The sequence below is a fragment of the Gavia stellata genome, chromosome 13, assembly GCF_030936135.1.
Source record: "Gavia stellata isolate bGavSte3 chromosome 13, bGavSte3.hap2, whole genome shotgun sequence".
NCBI lineage: Eukaryota > Metazoa > Chordata > Aves > Gaviiformes > Gaviidae > Gavia > Gavia stellata.
Window position 1 is genome coordinate 9,360,296 of NC_082606.1, and position 25,763 is coordinate 9,386,058.

Below are 25,763 nucleotides of genomic sequence, written 5' to 3' on the forward strand. Positions count from 1 at the left end.
CTACCTCTTGTGAAAAGACAGACAGACAAAAGAAAGTCACCCACTTCAAATTTTCAAGAAGGACCAACAAACGCCCTTTAACCTATATTCAAGAATGATCTGCTTGCTTTCTTCCTGGTAAGCAGAAGTAGAAAAGCTCAGTAGAATAAAGTCCAGGGAACAGTACAACAGAAGATACAATACTACATGCTTGAAGGGTCGTAGCAAAAACTGACCTCTACTTGCAAGTGCAGAGTACTAAAAGGCAGCATAATTACAGGGAAAAGAATGTCATATCCTTGTGAATAGTTTTCTAGAATGTAATTAAACCAGGAAGTGTTGAATAAGCAAAGATTATCAAGTCTAAACGGAGCTACAATACCACCAATATATCTTAGTCTGATTTTCTACATATCGCTATGGATACTAACCGACTATGCTAGTGCCAAGAGGACTCAGTGGTTTTACTTAAAATACAAGCAACAGCCCTTCTTTTTTTATACTAACAAATCAACAGGATAATTCTGGAATTCATTAGTGAAGAACACTAACCAATCCAACATAATAGCTTTACTTCCTCTGCAAAACACTTCAAAAAATATATAAATGAATATGGAAATGCATCTTTCTGTGGCAAATTGTTCATTATTGAATCATTATCAACTCTTGTTAGACAAAATTTCTCTCTTTTGCAATGTACAAGATCATTAAAATGTTTGAGAGCTCCATCATGAAAGACAGTGGCACTTTATAATCCACTATCTCTTCAGGCAAATATGCTTACGGCTGAACATAATACACAAAATAACAACATCCCCTTGACACACAATTCTTTCTTTTAATGGTGCTCTTTAAGTGTTGACAGCAATGGTGAAATATGTTGTTGCGCTTTCTTTTTTTCTTTTAAATAGTTTTTAACTATTTCAGAGATGTATTTCAGTCATGATAAAATGTTGGGAAGGGATGGGTTTCTTAGATCTTCAGCATGGAACCCCAGACGCTCCATCACTCCTATTAGCCTAGTGAGATACTTCCTATAAGCTCCTCAAGTTCATGTTCTTAGCCTCCATCTCCTTTTAACCTCTGAAGATCACAGATTAATTAATTAATGCATGAAATATCATCTCTAGTAACTAATAAAATGGATGTTTTCATTCTGTTTATGGGAACGTGCCTACAATTTGATATTAACAAACTATAACATTTTTTGTCTAAAAAACTTAAGAAGTCTTGTTTTCCTTTTCAATAATAGACAAAAACCCCATAAACACAGACAGTGGCACTACACAGAAAACTACTACTCAATGTTTTTATGTAGCTTTTATTATTTCTCACTCCAAACTTTCAGCATCAACTTAAGATATACTGCAAAAATTCATGACGTGAAAGTATGATATACAAAGCTGCATCCTATACTGTAACATAAGTAAAATCTATATAATCTTTTGTTATGACAAGCCAAAAACCACAGGTGGAATACTTTTAAAAGCATACTTTTAGAGTTTTGAGGTGTACATTTCTTAGAGGTACATATTGAAAGCTTTCTATAATGCTTTGCTGCATACAGAAGGAAATGAAGTACTATTGCCCCAACAAAATAAAAATCCGTAAGAACTGTTAGCCATAAAGCATTACAAAACTATTTCAGTTCACAGCTGCTTTGGGTAAGTGACTGACACTTACACATCTTGCAATTCATTGATTCTCTCTACAAAACAATCTCAATAGAGGCATCTTTTCAAAACTGTATTGATGATGTAATTGTATTATGTCTAATGGAGTCACCTAGCCATCTCTTCAATAAAACTGAAAAAACTAAGATGATGTAGTTGCACCAATTATTTTCTTCATATATCTCAAGGCGTATGTTGTTTAAAAATGGGATGGCTCAAAATAAAAGCATGAGCAAATAGTTTGCCTTTGGTAATACAAATTAAAAAAAACCCACTAAAATCAAACTCTGCTATATATTTTTGTAAAATAAAATCAGTATCAGCTACAAAAAGCCTACAGCCATTCCATACATGCTACTGATCAAAGTACTGGAGAAGCAAATGAAGTTACTTGTCTTTTTAGTCTCCTATATTTAAAAAAAAGACAACATATTTGAAACAGTATGGGGGGAAGCTCTACTCTGCTTTATCAAAATAACGAAGGGAAACTACATTTTAGCTTTACTGTCTTCAGATATCAGTGTCATTGACCAATTGACATATACTCTCTCTAAACAAAGACTACAGAGATGGTCATTTTAAAATTACATATTTTCAGGTTTGTATACAAAGGTTTAAATGAAATTCTAGTTTCAGCAATAGCTGTGCTTTGTCTGCCTCTACTTCAGAGAAAATTAAAGTAGTAAACAAAGACTGAGCAAAGCAGAAAGATTTCCAAAAGAAATTGCAGACCACCAGGATTTGGATTTAGGTAATCCACTTAGATTACCATGGCTATGTCTTAAAAGGACAATACTGAGATCACAAAATAGGTCATGTCTACAAGACGCAGAATATACAAGTGAAACAATGTCAGATGTACCAATTCAGAACAAACAATTCAGAGACATCCCTAAGTTTAAGATACAAGAAAAAAATTTGTCCCAAGACCATGTATTGCCGAACAATAAATATTTTGAAAGCAACATTTTTATGCTCCAAACTGGAATAATAATAAGAAGAGTTTCAAACAATGCCATCAATACATTAACATGTTTCAGGTAACGCAAAAGTGCAGGCAATGAAGAAAAAGCTTTCAATACCTAAGCCCACAATATAATACACATTCGCTTGCTTGCTTTTCCAGTTTCAAAAGCAGAAAATGTTGGACACCCACAGGCCTGGAAGCAGTAACAACATTTGCCTAGCAAAACAGGAGTTTGCATCTATTTCTTAGAAGTGACAACGTTTCTAATACAACTATAAAAGAAATTAGAAAATTAAAAATAAGAGGCAAGCCCTCAAATTATTAACTGAAAAAAATCCTAAAGCAAATTGGTAGGTAGTTCAGGAATCAATAGTGTTAGAAAAACAGTATTTTTTTTTAAATGCACAAATTAAAAATTGCTAACAGCAAAAGTTAAGGAAAATTCAGCTTTAAATTAATTTAGAATTTACAAGAGAAATGTAAAAATCAAATCAAAATATATCAGCTTTCTAGATCAAGTTGAGAGAAATCTAGGTGGTTCCTTCTTCTAAAAAGTCCTGGACAATGGCCTTCATGAGGAATTTGCCCAACATAAAAAGATTTCAATAGGAAAGTCAGTGTTGCTATGAGAAACAGAGCAACTTCCAGATGCTTGACATGTCAGGCCTAGACAAGGGAATGAAAAATGTCTCTTTCTGACCAAAGAGGCTTTGAGGGGATACTCGTAAAGAATTACCTACTTACCCATCAGATTTGAGTTCATGAAAGGTGTCGGGGACAATCCTTCATGGGGCCCTAATCGACTGTCATTCAAGTGATCACTGTAATGAGGACTGTCTGCAAAACCCTAGAGAAAAAAAAGACCAGAGTATTAAACAGATTATTTGGCAGCCCTGCTAATTGAGTGTAATGACACTTTCCTAATTAAATGTGCAGAGTCACAATTGGTCATTAATCACAAAAGTTGGCTTTCGGGTCTATCTCACAGAAATTACTCCCTGCCCACATTTTACTTTCTCTCCTTCTTTTCTTTCTCCCCCATCAAAAAGAAACCACGTAATTTCTTAATAAGCTGTGTCCTCATTGACAATATTTCTAAAAACTGAATGATACTGAGTTATTTTGATATTTGAATCCTCTTAGTGTTAAGTCACTAACCACTTAGAGAGTAAAATTAGTCTGAAGAAGTCGCAACTTTTTTTTTTTTTTAGGTTTCTGTTTGCATTAATAAACTACAGTAAAAAGGTCAGGAAGAGTCACTGACATCAGGAAAAAATGTTAGTGCAAATGAGAAGAAGATATTCCATTTCCTCTTGCAGCCTGCTATTAATGTTACAGATTAATAGGCATTTTGACACTATCACATTACTAAACAGCAGAGCTCACTGACATAAGTTTTACTTCCAAACAGTGATTAAATAAACAACTTTGTCACCCAATTCGCAAACAAGCACTCAAACTGAAACACTGTTTTTCACTTTCCTAGCATTAGTACAGCCAACTTAGCAGGCTTGGAGTGATCCTTATGCAGTCAGGAAACTCTGGCTTATTGAAAGCTTGCACCAAAGGTATAGAGACAGAAAACAGAGAAGCCCTAGGATGCACATATTTAATTAACCCGATTAGTCAAAATTCTCTTTTGTACATTTCAAAATGCTTTCAGCTCTTCCATATAAAGGTATGAATATGGTATTTGCCATTCAGACTGATCAGATGTACACTGAACCACTTATTCTGTACCAAAACATGACAGACCTGGCACTCAAAATTGCACCTCTTTGGTAGCCGAAGTTTTGAAAAACATTTTGTAAGCCTTATCTTAAAATTCCCACTTACTTACTTCTCTAAGTCTGACAGAGAGAAACCTGAAGCTCAGGCCTAATTAAGGGAAAGGGGAAAATTGTTCACAGCTCCCAGAAACCATCCCAAGTGCCCCGGGACTATAAAATCATCAATCACTGAACATTTATCATTTTTTCAGACCGCAGGCTCACATTCAAGACAACATTAATGGGGCTGAAACAGGCCTCACTATCTTTGCAGGCATGCTGTCAGTTCTACCAAAGGGCTAGTAACTGAGGGCTAAATAACTGTCAAGTCACTACAGCTGCTTATGGATGCATGTCACAACTCTTGCTGCTATTCCGCTTTAAAAAGTAATCTTCTGGGAGTCCCAACTCCCAAATGAATCTTTGGCTGACTTTATCTACTTCAGAATCAGCGATACACATGTGATAGGCATTCAGAAACAATCTTAGTGACATTTACAACTTGGTTATGACCACAAGGGTGTCCTCTGGTAACCATGACCTAGCCCCGTCTGTCAGACAAGCAGCGTGTAGCAGCAGCTGCCGAGGCAATGGAGTGGCTCCTAGCTAAAGTCACCACATGTGGTTTATTTTTACGCTGAAATGAAACAAAAAAGAAGTTAAATCTACTGAATGAAGAAACAAAAATTTGCAAGTAGAGGACCAAAAAATTAAGCTCCTAAGTAGACAGCTTCCTATTTGGCTCTCTGCTTGCACTCGTTATTGTGGGGTTTTTAAAACCTTTTTCTCCTAAGACAATACTTCAACTGTATTTTATTTTTGAAAAGAAAGAAACTAGGAAGGACACTATCAGTGATAAAAGAGAATCCACATCTCAGACATTCAGAAAGTGGTGCCTAGATGAGCCCCAGAAGCTGAAATCTTCAAGAGATCTTTATTTACAAAGTAAATAATAGAATTACTGAAAATGTAACAGGATTAAGACTCATTTCATACACAGTTACACATCATGCAACACAATCTACCTAATGCACAGGATTAATAATGCTCATCCCCAATGTTGTATATTGCCCCCCAAAATAGAGGAATTGGAGAACTGGCTGGGTAGTTTACACAGAAAGGAATGTTCTCCCTTCTACCACCAGAATTCCTTCAAACAATCCTTTACATCATGTTCTTTTCATATACCCTCTGTTTCCCAATTCTCTGCACCCAATTACCACACCATCAAAGTTGTATTTCTACACCACTAGACAAATCAACTGCTTTATCTACCTGAAAAATGCTCCAAGAAGTCCTTCGCAACACTAAAGCCACAGAACACAGAACGTTTACTAAAGGGGCAAAATGTAATAAGGCATATGCAAGCACTTCAAATAGAATTGTTTCTTCTGTACTTGAATTCAACTCCTAACTAGAATTGTGTCAGGCATTTCATTCTTTGTCATGCATTACAGAATTTACACTTGTGCAAAGCGTAACCTCTCTCAGCCTTCATCTACAGCAAACCTACGCAAAGAGGTCTTAACCTGGCCACCATCCTTGACACCAGTTATTCAGAGTCTTAGTAATGAGTTATGGATTATCAGCTCAAGCAGTCAAGTTTTGTTTGGGATTAGAAACCCTGGGCTGATTCCCACATATAACTCACCCACACTAAATGAATACAAAATAACCACAAACAAATGCAGTTTTGATTTAACAAACTTCTGCACTTCACAAAAGCAAATTAAGCAAAATCAGAAGAGCTCTAAGGACAATGATTTAAATTACACACAGTTATTTCAGAGCATTCTTCACATTCAAGCTGTACTTCAAATAAAATTGCATTCCTGATACCATTCCTTGCTTTTACATCTGTATTGTTAACTTACATAATAAACAGCATAAAGCTCTACTGGGAAGAGCTGTAATCAATCATAGATGAAAACTTTAGAAGCTTCCAATAGCTTCCAAAAAGCTACTGGAAGCTTCTAGTCATACAATCAAGGCTTAAAAAAAAAAAAAATGTATTTAACAGATATGATAGTGCAAATTGACAACATTATGTTTACTGCTTAAAGAAGAATGCAGCTGAGAGCCTTAAAAAGTCTGTCTGCAACACCAATAAAGGATAGTGGTTTATTAAAAGGTACATCCCACCTGTGTGACTGAGTAATGAAGAGAAAACACCATCAGCTGGCATCTGAACTCATCCCACATGGCAAAAGCAACAGAAGGTGGGGGGGATATACACAAATTTCTACCAGAGCCCCTTTTCAAATCTATGTTTTAAAGAAGACTCAATAATATACACTGCCAAATTTCACTCCTCCTTTCTGAGAAAGGAAGGAAATTTCAGTTCAGGGCAATTTTGAGGACTGCTCTCTGAAAGGGAACTCACTTGATTGTAGCTAGATTGATACAGGCTCCAAGCAGAAAACAAGAGCTAATTAATTATGCCAAAAGCTATTCTCCCTCTTGGGAAGAACTATTTGATGATAGGTACTCTGACCTGACTCTACTGGAACAGGCTGATGATAGGACTCTTTGGACCACAGGTGGGCTTCCAAAACCCTTTGGAGGATTGCTACCTACTGTTACCTGTGAGGCAAGTTTGACATAGAAGGGCTAAAAGGAGACACTCCATGGTGAGTACACATCCCCATTTCTGCCACCTTTGCTCCCCAGCAAACATACCAATGGATTAGCATGCAGAGTGCACAGTTTGCGTATTTAAGCAAGTAACTGGCAAAAAGTCAGCAAAACAGGAGTTACTGGACAAATTTATTTTCTGTTCTGGGCACCCCATTCTGAAGGGACTGCCAATAGCTCAGGGCATTTTCCTGCTTACAGTATTCTGTAAACAGAATTACATGATTCTACGAAAGAAAATGGTTTTTGAATATGATTAGATGCCATAGCTGTAAACTCAAAACCATCTTGTTTGTTCCAACCTCTTACATAGCTACTACAAAAGCAAGCATTAACCTTCCCAAAGGAAGACAAAACTTCTTTTTCTATATTGTTATAGGCCAGATAAGGTCTAATGAGGGCGTTCCCATACAGCATTTTGTAATGTTGTCACCATTCATTTTGCAACAGGCCTCTCCCTGGATTTCAGTCTCACTGTATGTTTGTGATCACAAAGACAAAGTCAGATACATCTACAAATAAAAGCAACAAGTATTGTCTACTAATAATACCTGACGTGAAATGCAGCTGAAAAACTACTACTAATTAGCACTGCAATTTAACTGAGTAGCAAAGGCACTCTCAACATTTTATTCATTTTTCAGGTATTTCATTGGATTAGAGTGATGTTCTCCAATCATTCCAATAAATTAAGTCCATCAATTAAAACAATCAACAGTTGCTAGCGTTTTCATTCCCACCTCTTCTGGGTAAGATGCCCCAAGTGTCCAAGTGATTTAGGCTTTATCTGTATCAGCAGGATTTTCCATGCACAGGTATGCTAACACAGACAAGCCAATTAAAAATCTGAGACCATTTACAAAAACATAAATAGTAGTATATGGGACACCTGAAAATTATCTTACAGAATATATTATTCAAGAAGACGCAGAAGAGGAAATGGAAAAAAAAATAAATAGGAAAACACACTACTTACTAGGCACATTTATCCTATGAAATCATAAGGGAAGGCCTCACACAATGTGCCTATGCCCCATTTTACAAAATAAAATGGTAATTAACTTTCTAAAATGCAATGGCTTTCAATGGCCATTAAAAGGTCTGACATTTTGGTTTAAGTCAATCATAGAACTTGCCTAAGAACAAGCCAAAAAGAGCCTCCCCAGCTCACAGTTCCTACCCCTTTTCATCACTGGTTCCAAGGCTTCTGTAGGATTCAACCTCTCCCTTTTGCTTCCACTTCAAAAACATGACACTATTGTCCCTTAGTAATTATTTTCTGAAGTCACACCAGGATTTGTCCATGCATAAGGAAAACTGCACTCCTGACCCTAACTCAAGTTGTGGGGTTTTTGGCTTTGTTTTTAAATAAGCGCAACATCTTATTTCCACGTCAGGGTGAAATTTGAAAAATGAAGGAGACACTGTAAGTATATGGCCCATGATCTTTCCATACTTTTATTGGCTTCATGTAATAAATTCTTCCCAGTACAGTTAACTACTCCACAGCATTTTATTTGCTGAAGTCTGCTAAACTAAAGAAAACAGGGTTTTTTTATTTTTCTTCCCTTATCCCCAAGGCCTCTCCTATACAAGTCCCTGGGAATAGGCCAAAACTCAGACCCAGTTGTGGCTCATAACCAAGCTGACAGATTAGTAAGTGGGTATTTGCATTTTAGCAACTTACAATATAGCTCAATTATCTCCTTTAAACTTAAGACATTAAAGTTCCACTAAAATGAATGGTTGACTTCACAGTTTGACGTGGCTACAGACCAAAAGATTAAGTTTAATGAATGCTCCTTCCAATTCCTTGAGTTTTATAGTTTGGCTGACCTTAGCTAACAAATATTAATTGTTTAAAGCTCAGGAATACTGAGGTCCCTTCCAAGCGAAATTTGGCTATGATCCTATGAATCAGGCAACAGTCATCTAAATGACTAATGTGTAAATGAACGACAGTGAATCTACTGCTGAAATCCACTTTATTTTGGATTATCTGCCTCACCAAACTACTCAGAGTTCTAAAGACAAACAAGAGGGGAAAAACAGAAGGGGGAGAAGTGAGGAGAGAAAGCAAGAGACAGAGACAGGGAGAGACAGATGGACAGACACAGAGACACTGACTACACCCGGGAACATTGTGGTGAGTCACTGACTGAAGATTAGACAAGAGGCTCTGGGTAATAGCCATACCAAGGTGTCCTAGCTAATTTAAAAGATTATGGATTATGTGATCATGTATGTTTCCAGAACAACAACCATTTTGTTTTGTAAAATGTATTTTCAGTCATTGAATCTACATATTTGTCAATGGCTCCTAGAGGAAAGACTACAGAGCCAAAACCTGGCTGGGTTTAATGAACACACAGATCAGGAAGAACCTTGCAAAAATGAAGGTAAGCTAAAAATAAATCCAGAGAAGAGTACAGAGAAGAGTCCCCTTCCTTTTTGCCTTGAGGATCACCTGCACTATATTAATTTATCTTAAGTCAACACCAAGAAACATCATATTGTCTTGTCACAGGTCATGGTACAACTCTATTTAAACCACTAACAGTCTTGCAGTAAAGTATTAGCTGGGAACAATGTTGTTTCCAAATGGTGACCAAAATGATTTTACAAAGTATTCAACCCCGTCTCCCTTTACTGTGCAAGAAACTTGTATAATACTTAAACAGAGGAATGAATGCAGTTAGCTGATGGAGAACACCCAACTGCACCAGAAACAAGGAGCTGTACACTTTCTAGTTTTAATTCTGATTCCCTTTCACTATCAGCAAGTTTCAACTTTCCACTACAATATCCTAAAGACAGAAATGTAGCTTTATACGTTACTTGGTCACCTGCTACATGGGGGGGGGGGGGGGGGGGGGGGGGGGAAGCAAATACCACTACCCCAGATTTCAGGTATTATTGGGAAAAGTCAAGAGAGCTTTCACAAGTACCCTCCAAATGTCACCATAAGTTACATGCTTTGTAACAGAGCTCTAAGAATATTCATTAGCTTATTTCCCCATATCAAGTTGAAATAGATGAAAACTACATGTGCAGGAATGGAATACGCGAACAACTGAAAACATGGTTTGTTCATTTATTTTTAACCTGGTAGAGCTTTGGAAGCGGAAAGGGGACATAACACATTGAACAAGGAATCCATTTTCAAATAATCGCCATTTTCTCCAGTTCTAAATCCATTTCCAGGAAGTTAACTTAGTGAATGAAGAATCTGATTTTAAACAGCTAAGCCAAATGGCCAATTACACCTCTCTCAACTCTTGTGAGACAAATATCAACATGACCATGTAATGGGACAATTCCTTGGCCACATGGAAAACTGTTTTGTGAACAGATTCCAATGCTAGTTTCAATATGATAGGTAGTTGCAATAAAAACAAAGAAAATCCAAAAAACCACTTCTCCAATATAGCTCATATGACTGAAAACAGGTTTTTCTAGCTCTTATCTAAGCTAAAACCCAGGAAATAAATAATCAAGTAGAGCCAACATACTAACAATAAACGCCTAAAGACAATACTTAAAAACCTAACTAAAGCATTTGGAACTCAAATATCAGAACTTGCTTTGAGAAGTGCTGCCCATAAATCAAATTACAAAGTAAGCTCCATTTGCAAAAGTGTCTTGTGCACGGAATATGGGATATTCAATACTGCTTTGATTTCACAGTGAATCATCTGCTTACTTATAGCATACATCAGGAAAAGCAAATAACCAGCCGAAGAACCACCAAACAACCTCCCTCCCCCGCAAAAAAAAACAACAGAGGACAAAAAGGACACAAATACAACAGACTTGATAACACTTACTGTATTTCTGTGTCCCTCTTGTCTTGTTTTGCTATTTAACAGCTTCCTTTCTTGTTATGTACCTGAGATTAAGAGGTATAAAATACTATTTCAAAACCTGCTATCTCATTACTATTTTTTGACTTTTTTGCAAATTAAAAGTACTGGTGGTGGTAAGAATAGTTTGGGCATACAGTGTTTCAGGTTCCAATTCATGTCTGAGTATTTTACATACAATAGAGGGCATAACCATTTGACAACCTGATGACTGAGGCTACAAAACCATCTAAATCTAGCAGTGGTATCTTGACCAGTTCATCTCTGGCTTCAAGTAGATATATAGCAGAGTTACGTAAATGAAAACAAAGATAAACTGCATACTCAGTACTGAAGCTAGATTCTATGGTAATTCAGGTCAAAATGTACACTCACAGCTTTTAGTGCAATATACATGCTGGAAGATACTTAAAACACCCACAGTTTAGATTTTGGAAGAAAAATACCTCAGCTAATTTATGCTAAATTTTTAACAGTTAAAATTATTATGTGTGTATCTATAAAAAGGCTATCCAGCAAGGAAATGTCTTATGAAAGAAATTTTTAGATTTGCTTGATTTGCAGACAGCAATCTAAACAGATGAAAAACTCAACTTGCTCCTTTTATTGCAAAGACATGTTACAACAAAATCAAAACGATGAAAGAAAACCTCACAGAGCATTATTCGTCATGAAATAAAAAGCAACCATTAGCCACACCACAATAAAAACTATGGTAGAAAAATATTTAATTAAAAGACAATGTTTATCACAAGAAAGCGATTATACCAATTTGTTGCTAGGTTATGAGTATAAATTGCAACTCCCAAATAAAGTGGGAAAGCTAAAAAGTTTGGAAGAATCTCACAACAGGACGACAAAACTTCCAAGTGCTATAGGGCAATATATTAGTGTACAGCAAACACGATACTTGGTTCAAGTACCTCAGAATTTCCTTCAACGAGCTCAGTAGAGCAAGGCTTTCAAAAAGCAGCTTTACAGTCCTCTGCAACATACACTAAGAGCCAGCTACCCTTCTAATGCAAGGGATTATGAACACATGAAAAAATATCTCTAGCTCCCTATCACTCAGATAAGGGAGGGACTTGCATACATTAACCAGAAGATATTCACTGAAAAACCACCACTGTTGCACATATAGAAGTAAAAGCAAGATTGGAGAGTTGGAAGAAAAACAAGCATCACAAGAGACAGAAAATTTTGACGCAGTATAGTATATGGACTTCAGTATAATCATTCAAGAATAAGGGGGACCACCAGCACTTCGTAGAATTCCACTGACTTGCCAATTACCATTCCCGAATTATTCCTCTAAAAAAATAAAGCTTTTTACTTTTTTCTTTCTTCCCTCCACGATAGATATATTTTCAAATTATTCATTTTTCTAACAAAACGTTTGGCCTGTGCAAAAGAGATTTTGCACACAGAAGTCACTAATGTCACAATTTGTACCTTTTCACACATTTAAGATCGTCACAGCCAATTCTAATACAAATACCCACTGCTCTTTCAGTGTTAGAACACTATTTAACATTATTAGGTAATGAAAACATAAGTCTCTCATATAAGGTTTTTTCAAGCCTGCAGAGATTCTCAGCCTTCAATATTAGTTCAAAACACTATTGAAATAGGAATATTTTAGCTTATAATAAGGTATTACCAAAGACTCTTAAAATAAACTGCTATGGGATATGAGAGAAGGATCTTTTGTGAATTACTTATTGATCTAAAGAGTAGAATACATAAACAAACACCCCATCCCCAAGCACAGGAATATACATCCAGTTTTCACAGTGAAAGTAAGTTACCAATGTGTTTTCCCCACTTCCCCAGAAAACTGTGTTCAGACCAATGTTCTTAAACAATTCCACAAATAAATCAAAAAGAGTGGTTGACCAAAGACATAGTAAAGTTTGCTGATAACAAAAACATTTAAAAATCATCCTAACTAAATGTCAGTGCAGAGTTGCAAAGCAAGTTCTCCATGAAACTGGCAACAAAAAAGCAGATAAAACTTGGGTGTAAATAAATACAAAAGAAACATGTTAAAAAATAACAATGTGGTAACTACTGTACAACGTAAGGAAAAAAAATCTTTTTTTCTACACAGTTTTTGAAACAGTATCACTTCAGAGTTCAGTGACAGTCAAAAAATGCAAGACTTACTAAGGAGTAAGAAAGGAACAGAGAAATAAAGTATCATTATGTCATGCAGAAATTGATAGTATACCCTCATCTTGACTAGTGCATGCAGCTGTAATCACCCTAACTCTTAAGTTATACATAAGAAGCAGAAAGATTAAGAGAATAACACCAAGAACTAACCACAGGTTAGGAAAAGTTACTATACAAGCAGAGACCAATAGATTAAAGATTCTTCAATTTGGTTGAGGAAAGACATACAAGTGGCATGTAAAATAAAGATGTTTGTGGAAAAAAAAAAAAGAATTATGAAGTACATCAGTAACAACCAATCATTACTATTCAGAACACAGGAACATGGTGGAAATTGGTTAAATCACTGGTCAGCACACTTAAGACAAACACATCAATATTTTTGCTACAAAACGCTTGTAATTATTGCCAAAACTGTAATCAAAGTCAGAAAAATTCACAACTTGCAGAAAAGGAGTCCACCAATAACTGTAAGAACAATGTCCAAACGATCAGCTCTGTCCAGGAAATCTCCTAAGCCCCTAAGTGCTGGTCTTTGCCAGGAGAGTACGACAGTAAAGGTGGCAAAATATTTGCCCTATACTTACACACTTTCCTTAAGCATCATTGCTGGACACAACCAGACCATCTATACTGACCTGAACACACCTTCAGCAGGAGTTGGGAAAGGGCAGGAAAGGAAGATCTCCTTTAGCCAATCTTCCACCATCTTATTTAATTAGCCTTTAACAGGTATGTACTTAACTATCACCAAATTCCATTTCTATTTGATTGAAAATTGCTTATCTTTATGTGCCTTTGGAAATCCCAGCCCACACTGGGCCAACAATTTAAATTCTTCAATAATTTGGTCACTGTATTACGACCTTTAAAGGTAAAAAAAAAAAATCACACACAAGATAAAAAGAATAAATGGTACCTCTTGAGGTTTCAACTTTTCTATGTCTGTGGAGAGGTCTGAGCTTTTTCCATGAAGACTGCCATTTTCCTGTAAACAGGCAAGTAGTAAGAACAATTAGGACAAGAAAAACATTCCGTATTGAAATTATGGGGAAAAGCACTGGATTTTGAAGTTGAACATGTAAGACAATTATAACTTATTTAAACTCTGTATGTTAATCACCACAAGGAATAACCTAGGAATGTAAAAGGCCAGATGTATCATTTGCCCTACCTCCTGAGAAACTCTGATCTATATTCTTACAATGAAGACCCACACACTCATTTTAGCTCTTCCTCAGAGTCATCTGATCTGGCAGCATATGAAGCAGTAGTCAGAACTTACTTTTATTTAAAATTCTGAACCAGTAGTGTAATTTGTCTCATCAGTTGAAAGAAAAGTGAAAAATAAAGACCATACATCCTACCCAAGACCTATGCATGCAAACTTGATTTAGACAGGTAAATTAAGTCCAGTGCTTTTTCAGTGATTTCAATGCAGAAAAGAACTTCCTTTGTTCTACTTTTTTGCATAAGAACATGGCCATAGAATGAATTGATTTGTGCCTCTTAACCATTACCAATTCTAGATACAGACAGTATATATTTCTAATGTTTGTCACTTTTTTGGGGAAAAAATGCCGGTAAAAGGAATTTTAAAGAAAACTGTTGTCATTTAAATGACATCCCAGACAAACATCCTTTATTGCTTCACACAGGGCCTCTACAGAAAGTTGGGTTTTTTCCCCCTCCCATTACCAAACTTTTAGGTGTATTGAAGGCCTGGGCAAAGATCTACATTGATCAGCCAAACCCTCTGAATTCCTTTGGATAGCCACTTCACATTTATTTTGCATAGTATCTATCCCAACCCTGTGGGACAAGCCTTCCTTATTCCTCAGTGCATGAAGATGATATGCTACATAAAACCAATTAGGTGCACGTGTTTTGTAATCTTTCAAAGCCTAGCACCAGGGTCTGATGCCTCCTAAGACAACCCAACCACACTGGGCTCTCAGGAAAATCTAAACCTACCTACGGTCAATGATTCAGTCAGGAACTGCTGCCGTACCAATGCTTCAGGCCTGTGGAGTCAACAGCTAAGCTGACCCCATGGAGAAATTTTATGGACAGTCTAATGTCCTGTTCTGTGCTAACATGAGACTTGCTCTTAAATTTGTATCATTTAGCAGGTTTTCCAAAAATAAAATTAGTGAGGAAGACATTTGTAAAAATATTCAACTTATAATAATCTTTCACTAGACTTTAGGACTACTGGGTTGTTTTTTTTTCCCCTGCCATGATTTCTGCCACCTTTAGACAAAAAAAAAAATCCCCTATCGAAGTGAAGAAAACTTTACCATCTCAACACTACACGAATAAACAAATTTTTTTAAAAAGAGAAGACAAAACATACCAAACATTGTTTCGTGAGACAGAGGGAAGAGGTGAACCTGATTATTTCATTTTTAGTTTATAAATCAAGAAAGTTTGTACGCAAGTATTCAGTCTTCTCCAGTTCTATATTTTATACTGATGCACATAAAGCAATACTATAAAAAAATCACTAAATTCAGACGCAAAGACAAGTAGGGAAATAAATCTACATGTCAGTATTTGCAAAGTCTCTAACTTTCTGAAAAATCAGACAGCATTAACTGCCAATTCTCTAAAATTAAACATGCTTTATAAAGTATTTAGCTTGAATTAAGAAAGACCTATTAAAACAGTATGCTCCAATTTAAACAAAAATGAACGTATTTCCTTAAAAAAAAGAAAAGAAAACAAACATAAGCTGTAAATAATTGGTGCTTCAGAATGAACTCTCAGTATCATCTCCAATTACTAGCATGCAAGAGAAAAATCCTCTGCACTTAGCCAGCAGAGGAAGAAATACTTCAATAACATTCTGGGGATAGATTCTGTCAACTCTTAACAATATATTCAAGTTTGGCTAGAGTCCAACTGGCTTTAGCTGAAACTGTCCTAACATAAATTATGATTCAGCAAGAATTGTTTGCTCAGAGGATAAATTACTTTTTTTGTCTGTCTCACTCTTTTTTTTTTTTAATAAACTATTTTAAGTCCAAGTTACAGTTGCTGGGGGGAGAGGAACACCTGACATGTATAAGAATTTAACATCTCTCTTTTTCCTGAAGCCTTCCATAGGGCTCAAGACAAACCTACATTTACATTTGCTTTTCTTGATACACCCAAATAGCACCAACCTCTTCCTACGATTCTAACTTCTGGTATACCTCTGTTAGAGCACTAACATCTGCCTTTATTACCAACTTTAGGGTATAATGGTATTATGATCATGATCTTCAGTTACAGTAAAAAAAACCAAAAAAACAAAAAAAACCGCCAAAAACAAACACAAAAATCCCCCACAAAACAAAACCAACCAACAACAACAAAAAGACCAACAAGACCAACACACCAGGCACCCTGACTTTATTGGAATATTAGCTGGCTGATCCTCTAACATAAAAAAACCAAATGATTAACATAGCCACAGAGCCGAAGAATTGCAAGCTCAAATTCCAGTTAGGTTACCTTAACTCCTGATTGATGAAAACTGATCAGCAACATCAAAAAATGAGTGTCAAAACACCAAAACACTTACAATAAGAATACAAGTTACTTAAAGCTGCATAATAGGACTCCATTTGAAACGCAAGACAAGGCATCTAAAGGCTGGGCTTCATGCCTCAAATCAGGCAGAATGTTTTAAAAGAATGCCTAATTTCTACGTTCCACAGAAATACTTCCACAACCCATAAAGTTCTTCTATCTTTTTACCAAAGATCAATGGAAAAATTAGGACTTCAAGATAAATCCTTCTAACGCTCTCTTCCAAAGCGAGATAGAGGTTTTAGCAATATCCAGTGAGCTGCACAAGACCTTGCAGCCTACTCACTTCATTCCACAGCAAGAGAAAGCTGCAAAGGTGCAAGAGCTAACAGAGCTCCCTGGCTCAAGGGTACTGAAATCAGAACAGATCATTTAGACTAAGCCCATCAGTTATGCTGTGTATTTCTAGTAATTAATTCATTAGGTACTTAGCTCATTGACTTTTTAGGGAGTAGACATTCATAAAAAGAAAATTGAGTAGATGAAAGGGAATGTGATTTACTAAGGGGAAAGCTTGCTTTTGACCATTGAGTTGGGTTTTTAAAAGGCAATGTTATTTTAGGATATTAGATACTGTCAAAAACCTTTAGCTCAATAAGCAGGATGGATGAAGCTGCAATGGGACCAGGAGGAAGGTATTTAAAAAGAGAAGCCTCTCTCCAACATCATGACACAGCACATACTATAGCTGCCTGATGTTAATGGAGAGGCAAGCATTCCCTACTCTTTGCCAAGAAATTTGCTCCTGAATAAGCAACATGACTTCTGTTTTCATTTTCTGACCATAAGGTAAATAAAATGCGTTGCTTATCATTCAAGTATACAGTTATGTATGGTTTATTTTCATAAATTCTCAACCTATATATTTTTTGGCCTTAAAAATCTGAATCACTATTGCAGCATATCAAAGTCATTAAAGTCTCTAAAAGATGCTAATCTGTGTATTTAAAGGGGCTTACCCTTCAAAAACATTGCCAAATCATCTGCTGATTTTCATTGTACATTCCCGTAAACTTTCACTATAAATTATTATGTGGGAACCTTACCCTTGAAGATTCATATGAAGGACTTGGCTGACCACTTGTTCCCCAGGATGTGGCACCTGTTCGCTCATCCATACCTAGCAATAAAAAGAAAAATGCAGACCTATAAGAAAAGATAGCAAAAACATAATGTTCCCTGATGCAACCTGAAAGCAAATTCATCCGCTTCCATACACTTAAAGCAAATTCATCTGCTTCCATACACTTAAAGCAAATTCATCTGCTTCCATATACTTAAAGCCGTATTTCTAAAAACAAAACTTAAGATGAACAGTTTCCTTGTTAATGAAGCTGGCTACAAAGCAACCTACTCATTTGGACACCTGCAGCTGCTGAAAACAGGAGCATAAAAAGTCAAGAAGATTTGCCAATCTGCAGTGTCTGCCCTACTCAATCCATAGGAAATTAGCATGAGTAACAAAACAAGCACAATGATGTTAGCCTGGCTTTTTGCACAGTCTGATTTATCCTGCATCTTAAGCACTGAATATTGCAGCACATACTGTGAAATGTATACTTGTTATCTACTCTTTGCTCTCATGTCTTGCTTAAATATTGTAAAATGTGCGAAATTATTTCCCCTACTTGATCTTTACATGACACGCAATATATTTTAGCATAAGGGGGGGAAAAGGCAAGACAGACTGGTTATATTTCAATGGCTTAAAAAAAAAAAAAAACAAACCCCACAGAGACTCATGGTGTCTGCCCTACTAAAACAGGAATCTTTTTTAACACTGTAACGGTTCTTTTAGAATCAGTTCCCTTTATGCAAATCCAGGTTACAACTCAAAAGAGAAAGGGGAAGGAAAAAATAGGGAGATCTTTAAACTCAGTATCAGAATATATATCCCATCTATTATCTAGCCAACAATTAGAAACACTTTCTCTAATTACTTTCTATTCAAAGTTTATTGGTCAAACTATCCTTAAACCACATTCCAAAACAACTAATTGCAAAAGTACCTGAATTCCTACGGCCAATTCATTCATTTAGGATAAGGTTACTGTTCTAGTAATTTTGTATCTAGTAAATTTGTATCACAAGATTTTTTTTTTTTCAAACGGGTGGAACACTTCAACCCTAAATTGGAGACTTCCACGCACTTTGGCCTACAAAACAGAACTCATCAGTTCCCTGTCACCCAAACTTCTCTCAAAGAATTTATGCTCTAAATCAAAACTCTTCATGTGATGTATAGTATAAACTATTTATGAAGTTTTATAATGTCATAATTAATAAATAAGAACTAAGTGTCACAATTTATAAATAAGAGCTGAGTGCAAGTTACTCCATACAATCATCCCTAAACGCTAACTTTAAATTGCAACTGTAAAATTTTCGTGCATGTATCTCAGACTGGCCATACTACAAAATAAAATGCAAGGAAATACCGTAAATAACTACCTATGGAGTAACAGTATTCTAATCATTATTTCCTTAAGAAATGTGTTTTATGAAGCTACAAAATACTGTTTTGACAAAGACAGCCTGCAGAAGGCATGTTAAACTGGAAGTACAGTACAATCACCCAGCTAAAAACTATGGACACCTTTTGTGTACTGCAGGGAAGATCCTCAAGGCTGGAGAACGCTCTTTGAAAATGCAAACCCACCACTATATTGAGCCAGCAGTTCGTGGAAGTTTGCTGCATTTTGCAGCTGCCAACATTGTTGTTATTTCATTGTAACTGGTCCAGGAGCTGAGTAAAAAGTCGTGGCTGGCACTGACAAAGGCAAAAGTAATCTTTTGGCACAAATGACTCTGTTCTGCCAGAAACAACAGCGCTAGTAATCCAGTGATTATCATAACAAATCTTCCATTGCTTTAGTTTCAAAAGACACATGTAGTTGGGGGGGGAGCAAAAAAATATCTTGCTGCAAGACAAAGCCTTTGGGAAAGTTTAAGACACAGTACATTATATCAACCCATTTCGGAAATATGTCAGTAGATAATGGTTATGCACAGAGTGTTTAGATGCATGGCCCCTAAGCAGTAAAACGCTACTCATTTAAACATTTGAGTTAGTGGGACGTAAGTCCTTACGTTAAGGTTCTGCTAAATCAGCACATGTATAGCTAAAAATTCTCATATTTTAATTCTACTATTTGAATTATGCAAATAAATTGTTTAAAGAAACCACTCTAAACCAAAGTGTAACAGTTTAAGATGGGGAGGAAAACTAATTTTTTAAATAGTTCCCAGAATTCTTTCTTCTAAAAAGGCCCAGTACGGTTAGCTAGAGTAGTCAGGAGTATCAATATGCTTCCTTTTTTCTGCCAGGTGTCTTTTTCCTTCTTGTCATGCAGCATTTTTTCTTTTCTTACAAGCCCAAAATAGGCTTGCATCTAGACCTACCCTTTAATCGGAATTTGTACACGAGGCACATGCATCCACACTTTAGAAGCTCCTTGAAGGCCACGAGGAAGAATTTCATACACTGCATACAAAACACCGACCAGCACTCTGACTTACTGTTGCTTGACATCTGGATTTGACTTGGAACAACACCCCTGTTGCCCCTGGCCCCCATCAACATTGCACGTGCCAAACGAGCAGAGAACCAGCTAGCCAGTAACGTGCAACCAGGCAATCAGATACATGTCTACCATGACGCTCAAGGAATCTGCTTGGTTTGCACACTAATGTTTTTTCCACCAATGACAGACGAAAACCAACCAAATGCTGCAAGAGACAAAGAACCAGACAAACTCTAGCAGGCTGGGCACAAACAAACACCGCGTACTTTGCTGCAGCCAAAGGCAGCTCTCCGTGAATGTGCCGGGAGCGTAAGATACACCCTCCACATGGGAGGAGAGCCTGAAGTGGGGAACACACAGTAAAAAAGAACACAGGAGTCATCTATGGTAATAAATTCAATAAAGTCTCAAAAGCAAACGTGTCATCAAAAGGGTTCAAGCGCCTTCCTGGGAAATGCAAAACAGAATGGAGGAACTAGGTGGATCATCACCTTTGTATAACCCCTTCCACATGGAAACACAGTGTCCAATTCCGGTATCCGCTAATTCATCATGGATGTTAAAAGGCACAAGGAAAGCTGTGACGTTTAGGAGAGCACTGAAAAACATGCTGCACAGGGAAAGTAATCTCAACAGTATCTCAACCTGTTTAGGCAATGCAAAAAAAGGGGAAATTCAACAGCTGCATGTTATAAAGGTCTAATAACACAGATACATGCAGTCAGGCAGACAGAAGGATAATGAGGTTCTACCCCCACTTCCTTTTTTTAGAAGGCATCAAGGATGGAAAGTAATTGAAATGACTCATGAGTTGATTTCATAGTCCTTAATCAAAATCGTCTACTTCTGTAGCAGATACACCATAGTTTAACTAGGGAGTAATTCAGTAAGTTTGATCTTTCTTTGAGTGGATTCAGCTGGCAGTCTGTGGCTCATTCTCTCTCACATGGCATTCTCTCTCACTCACTACCGCTGTCCCAGGGAGGACTGGCAGGACATCGCCCCTGCCCTCAGCCAGCCGCGCAGACAGAGCACAGCCCAATTCCGGGACCCTGGCCAGACCGCAAGAAAGGCTGTGTTCCTCACTCACCTCAGGATGATGGGGCCAAGCAGTCACGAGGATGCTTTCTGGCTTTATGCATTGAATTCTAAAACGGCTTTGCTTAATGTCACTTTTAAGATGGCGCTGTGAGCATTTCAAGCTCTTCTATAAGAAAAGCTGAAGAAACCTGTTGCCTCATTACTTCACCGTCTGTATTCATTCTGAAGAAGTAGGTCCAAACATTCGTCTAATAAGAAAATTGGATCTTACAATCAAACTGAAATGAAAGTTGTTGTTCTTGCTGGTATAAGGCAAAGACGACCATATTTAAAACTTATTTCAAGAGACACAGGTTCTAATGTTCGTGTAAACAAGATAATATACTTTATAGGGTTACCATCTGCTATGATGTTGATCAATTAAATAATGTGACCGAAAAAATCATATTGTACATTGTTATACTAGGTACTCAAGGTATGAGTTTCTATCTTTTATAGCTTCTTTATCCAATTTTATTTCAGAGTAATGATATTCCTTCAGATAAGATTCAACAACTGAAATCAATGGCAGAGAAACCTAGAGCATAAACCATAACAGCATTGATTGTATTTTGCATCTTAGACACCCAAACAAATCAATCCACCATTAGACCCTATATTGGAAAGGTCTATTGTGAAGTATGATAGAAATTACTACCTAAAATTATATTTTTAGATCTAGACTTTCTAGAAAGGGGATGCAAAGAGAAATATTATTTGATGGAAAAATACATTTCCATTAAAAATTTTAAATTTCAATAGGTTAAGTAAGACTAGTTCTCAGCTTCATTGATTCCAAATAGAAAATATTTCTCATTTTATAGTAGACTTAATATTTTTAATAACATAATTCAATCATTTATATTCTAACAAAGTACCAAAATTTGCAAGTCAGATAAACAAGTAAAGACAAGATATAGTTCCACACATTTATTACCAGGGCAGGGGGGTGGGGGAAACACTCCAAAAGCAGCTTTGACAATAGATGTCATGTGGTGGGCTTAAAATATACAAAGCTAAGGGCATTAATCAAATTCAGAAGAGAAATGAAACCCAGGCAACCTATCAACAGTCTAACCACTTAAGTGCCATTGGGATAAATTCAGATGCAACATTATAACTAAGTAAAAGACAAACCACTTTAATTTCAAACTACATAAATAGAGGGCTTTGTCTCCACACACCCTCCACCCGCAAAGGAAAGGCAGGGGGAAGTACTTCAAGCGTGGAAAACAAAAAAATCATGAGGAACTTCAAATCTCAATCCATACTGTTTCTTGGACAATGTATGATTACCTTACAGCATACGGATACCAAGTTCCCCCCCATCCCTCCGGATCAAAAAGGAAAGTTCCTGCCCAGTAACAGAATTGCTTATTAGAGGCACTAGTGGGAGTAACAGAGCAGTATCCCTTTTTGCTCCAGAGGTTAATGGAAGTGCTATGGATGTGTCACAGAAACACTATCTTGAGTCAGAGGTGTCTGGTACTCCACAATTCCTCCAGGAAACTTCCCAAGATCACTTTATTAAATTGCATGGTGCTGCTCACTCTCCTGTATTGAACCACAGAGTCGCAGATTGAACACTTAATCCATCGTGTGGTTTAGAAGTGAGATTTCTCCTGGGCTTAACTGTTAGTTTCAATATCCTTCTCCACCTGCCCAGTCAGGTTTACAGCCATGAGAGTTGATGCTGTTAACTACCAACCTCTAAGAGCAGACATTTAAAAGCGCAAAGCACCACAGGGATTGAAGCCACCCTGAGGAGGCATCAGTTATCTTGATTATTACCCATAAAACACTAGATTCCATTTGAATATTTTTCTTTGCAAAAATCCATTTGCAAGATCTGTTTGAAATATCAACAGTGATTATTAATAGTAGTAAATAAATTAATTTGCATTTTTGAAACATTGTTTATCCTGGAGAATCCCGGAGCACAATTATCTGACATAGCAAAGAATAAACACCCGCTATGCCAGTTGTTGTGGAAATTATTTTAAGAATAGGCAACAAGATAGGCTATACAAAATTAATTTCTATCCCCAGAATAAGCAATCACAATTAAAACTTCAGTAGAACAAAATTATTCAAATGGGAGGAATGTACGGCAAGTACACAACTTGCCTGGGCAATAACCAAAACTTAGACCAAAATTAGCATTGACAGGTGTTAAAAATTAGTCGTAACCTAAAACATATCAGCAAATTGAATTCTCTCTATGGAAAGCTGTTTAAAACCTATACTTTCATACAGAAAATTATTTGCAAGAACAGTATTTTCTCAGGTCAGAATACAACTTCGGGGCATACACTCGAAGAACTTTTTCTAATACAACAAAATACTTACATTGTATAAAGTCAGAAGAAAATGGAAAAAATCATGCTGGTTCAGGAAAATTGATGAAAAGCTTATTTGTTTTAACACTGTCTATTAACATCAAAAGTCAGTACCGGTAATACAGTTCCTGTATAACTATCAGGTATGTTTTAGATTTGTTTCCACTCATTACCTAAATACAATTTGCTATTAAAAAAAAAGGCAATTACTACTTTTAACTTAATTTCACAAATAATCCTATTCATTCCTTGTAATAAGGCCCATGTATTCCCTAAGAACAACAATATTAGGTTATTAATTCCTGTAATAGCAGCTCTCTTACAGAAATGTCAGAAGTTACCTGTTCTCTTTCCTCACATTCTGTGCTTCCTAGAGTCTAAATCACATCACCGAACACACCAAGTGACCTGGCATGACCTGGACACTTTAAATACAATACAACCTGCTCAAAATAAAATCGGAACTGGTATTTCCTACCCAAACTGTACTAAACCAGAAAACTACACATTGCTATACCCAACCTGCCAGAGAAAGTGCATCAGGTACAGTTCAAAGAGGTGAACATATTTACAATACCATATGCAACATGCTGTATGCAATATGCTTGCTATTTCTGTATGTTTATTCAGACAGTGCAAGCATAAGCTAATGACCAAACCTATACAAATTAGCATTTAAACTAGTTAAAAAAAAGGAATTTCCTTACAAATCCACAGAGGTGCTCAGAGCACTACACAGTAAAGCTATTCTTTGCCCCTGGAAAAAAAATATTTCCCTTTATTAATACAAGCTTTAATATTATTCTTCCATCCCAATTTAAGGTTAAAACTCTAAAAGAAAAATTAAAATGCTAATCTTCATGGATTATATCCTGTATATAAATAATATTTACATGTATGCACACACAGAGTATATTTTGTTACAAATATGAATAAAGCAAACCAGCTTAGAGATCAAGCCTTTAGCAGGGATACGATCCAGAGCCTTTATTCACATGCAAACACACACACAGTTAAACTGCTATTAAATTGCATTATGCTGCTTATTCTTCTCTCTGTATTGAACCATGAAGTATCAGATTGAACAGCTTTAACAAGCAAGTCTCAGCCCTACGATATTAGCTATCATAATAATCCATTCTACTGGCAAATTTTCCTGTGGTTACTTCAGTTATGACTCACCAGCTTTATATAACCACACACTTTAAAATATATATATATTTATATATACACCAAATCAAGGCCAGTGTCACAAGACTGCGCACACCAGGCCAAAAATATTCAAATATAGCCTCACAGTCAACAGCCACTCTTACCAACTGTATTATAACAGTACAGAAAACTGCCAATTCAGGCACCAGAACACAATACAATCTGAGTTACAGTGTGTAACTGAGGTGCTCTCACGAGTGAAGAGAACACTGCAGGTGTGACAGCTTTTCTAACAACATGTCTAGAAATGTTAAGAAAAAGTGCCTTCAGTCATTTACTGTATCACAAGGTGCCCAGCAAACTTTGACCCTCTTGAAAACAAACTCCAATATCAACCTGAGGTCAGTATCCTTTCATGGTGTTGATGACTGTCATGCATCTTTATACACGTACAATTAAAATCATCCAATTGCAACAAATGAACAAGTATTTTGCTGATATTTAGAGGATCACTAATGCATTAATTAACAGTCAAACCTTTTAAGGAAAAGGAGACCCTCTGACATACCAAGCAGTTTAAGAGCAGAGGAAGAAAAAGAGCTGAAAAAATACATTTGTGAGAAACATCACATATTTAGAATTTCCAAGTTCATGTAGGTGAGCCAGAGAAGAAATAAAGTATCAGACAAAAACTCATCTTAGTGAGCCAGGATTTTGAGCTTTAAGTAAAATGGCAAGTATAGTTTACAGTATAGCCAAGGAAATGCCAATGCAATTCCACGTTTACACTTCTTTGACTGGAAACAAAGGTATTTACAGATATGCAGTCAAAAAAAAAAAAAAAAAAAAAAATCACAAAAGTCTGAGTCTGATCTTCAGAAGATCTAGACCAAGCAGTTTCCTAAAAGCTTGTGGAAGAAAATGTATACTTTGCTAAGGTACACAGTATCTCTGTACCAGATTTTTGGCTACCCTACACTACCGAAATCGAAAGTCTACCTATTAACAGGAGTATGGCATCTCACATTAAAA

General features: G+C 36.5%; 1 protein-coding gene across 3 annotated transcripts in view; it reads right to left on the minus strand.

Annotated features, from left to right (window-relative positions):
* TCF12 (transcription factor 12) overlaps window positions 1-25,763 on the minus strand; it is a 174,126-nt gene that overhangs the window by 109,067 nt on the left and 39,296 nt on the right. For all 3 annotated transcript variants that reach the window (XM_059823915.1, XM_059823914.1, XM_059823913.1), the window contains exons 3-5: window positions 17,683-17,756; window positions 13,980-14,048; window positions 3,364-3,466 (exon numbers count right to left, since the gene is read on the minus strand). In XM_059823915.1, the coding sequence (XP_059679898.1) occupies window positions 3,364-3,466; window positions 13,980-14,048; window positions 17,683-17,756 (246 nt within the window). The remainder of the gene's footprint in view (window positions 1-3,363; window positions 3,467-13,979; window positions 14,049-17,682; window positions 17,757-25,763) is intronic.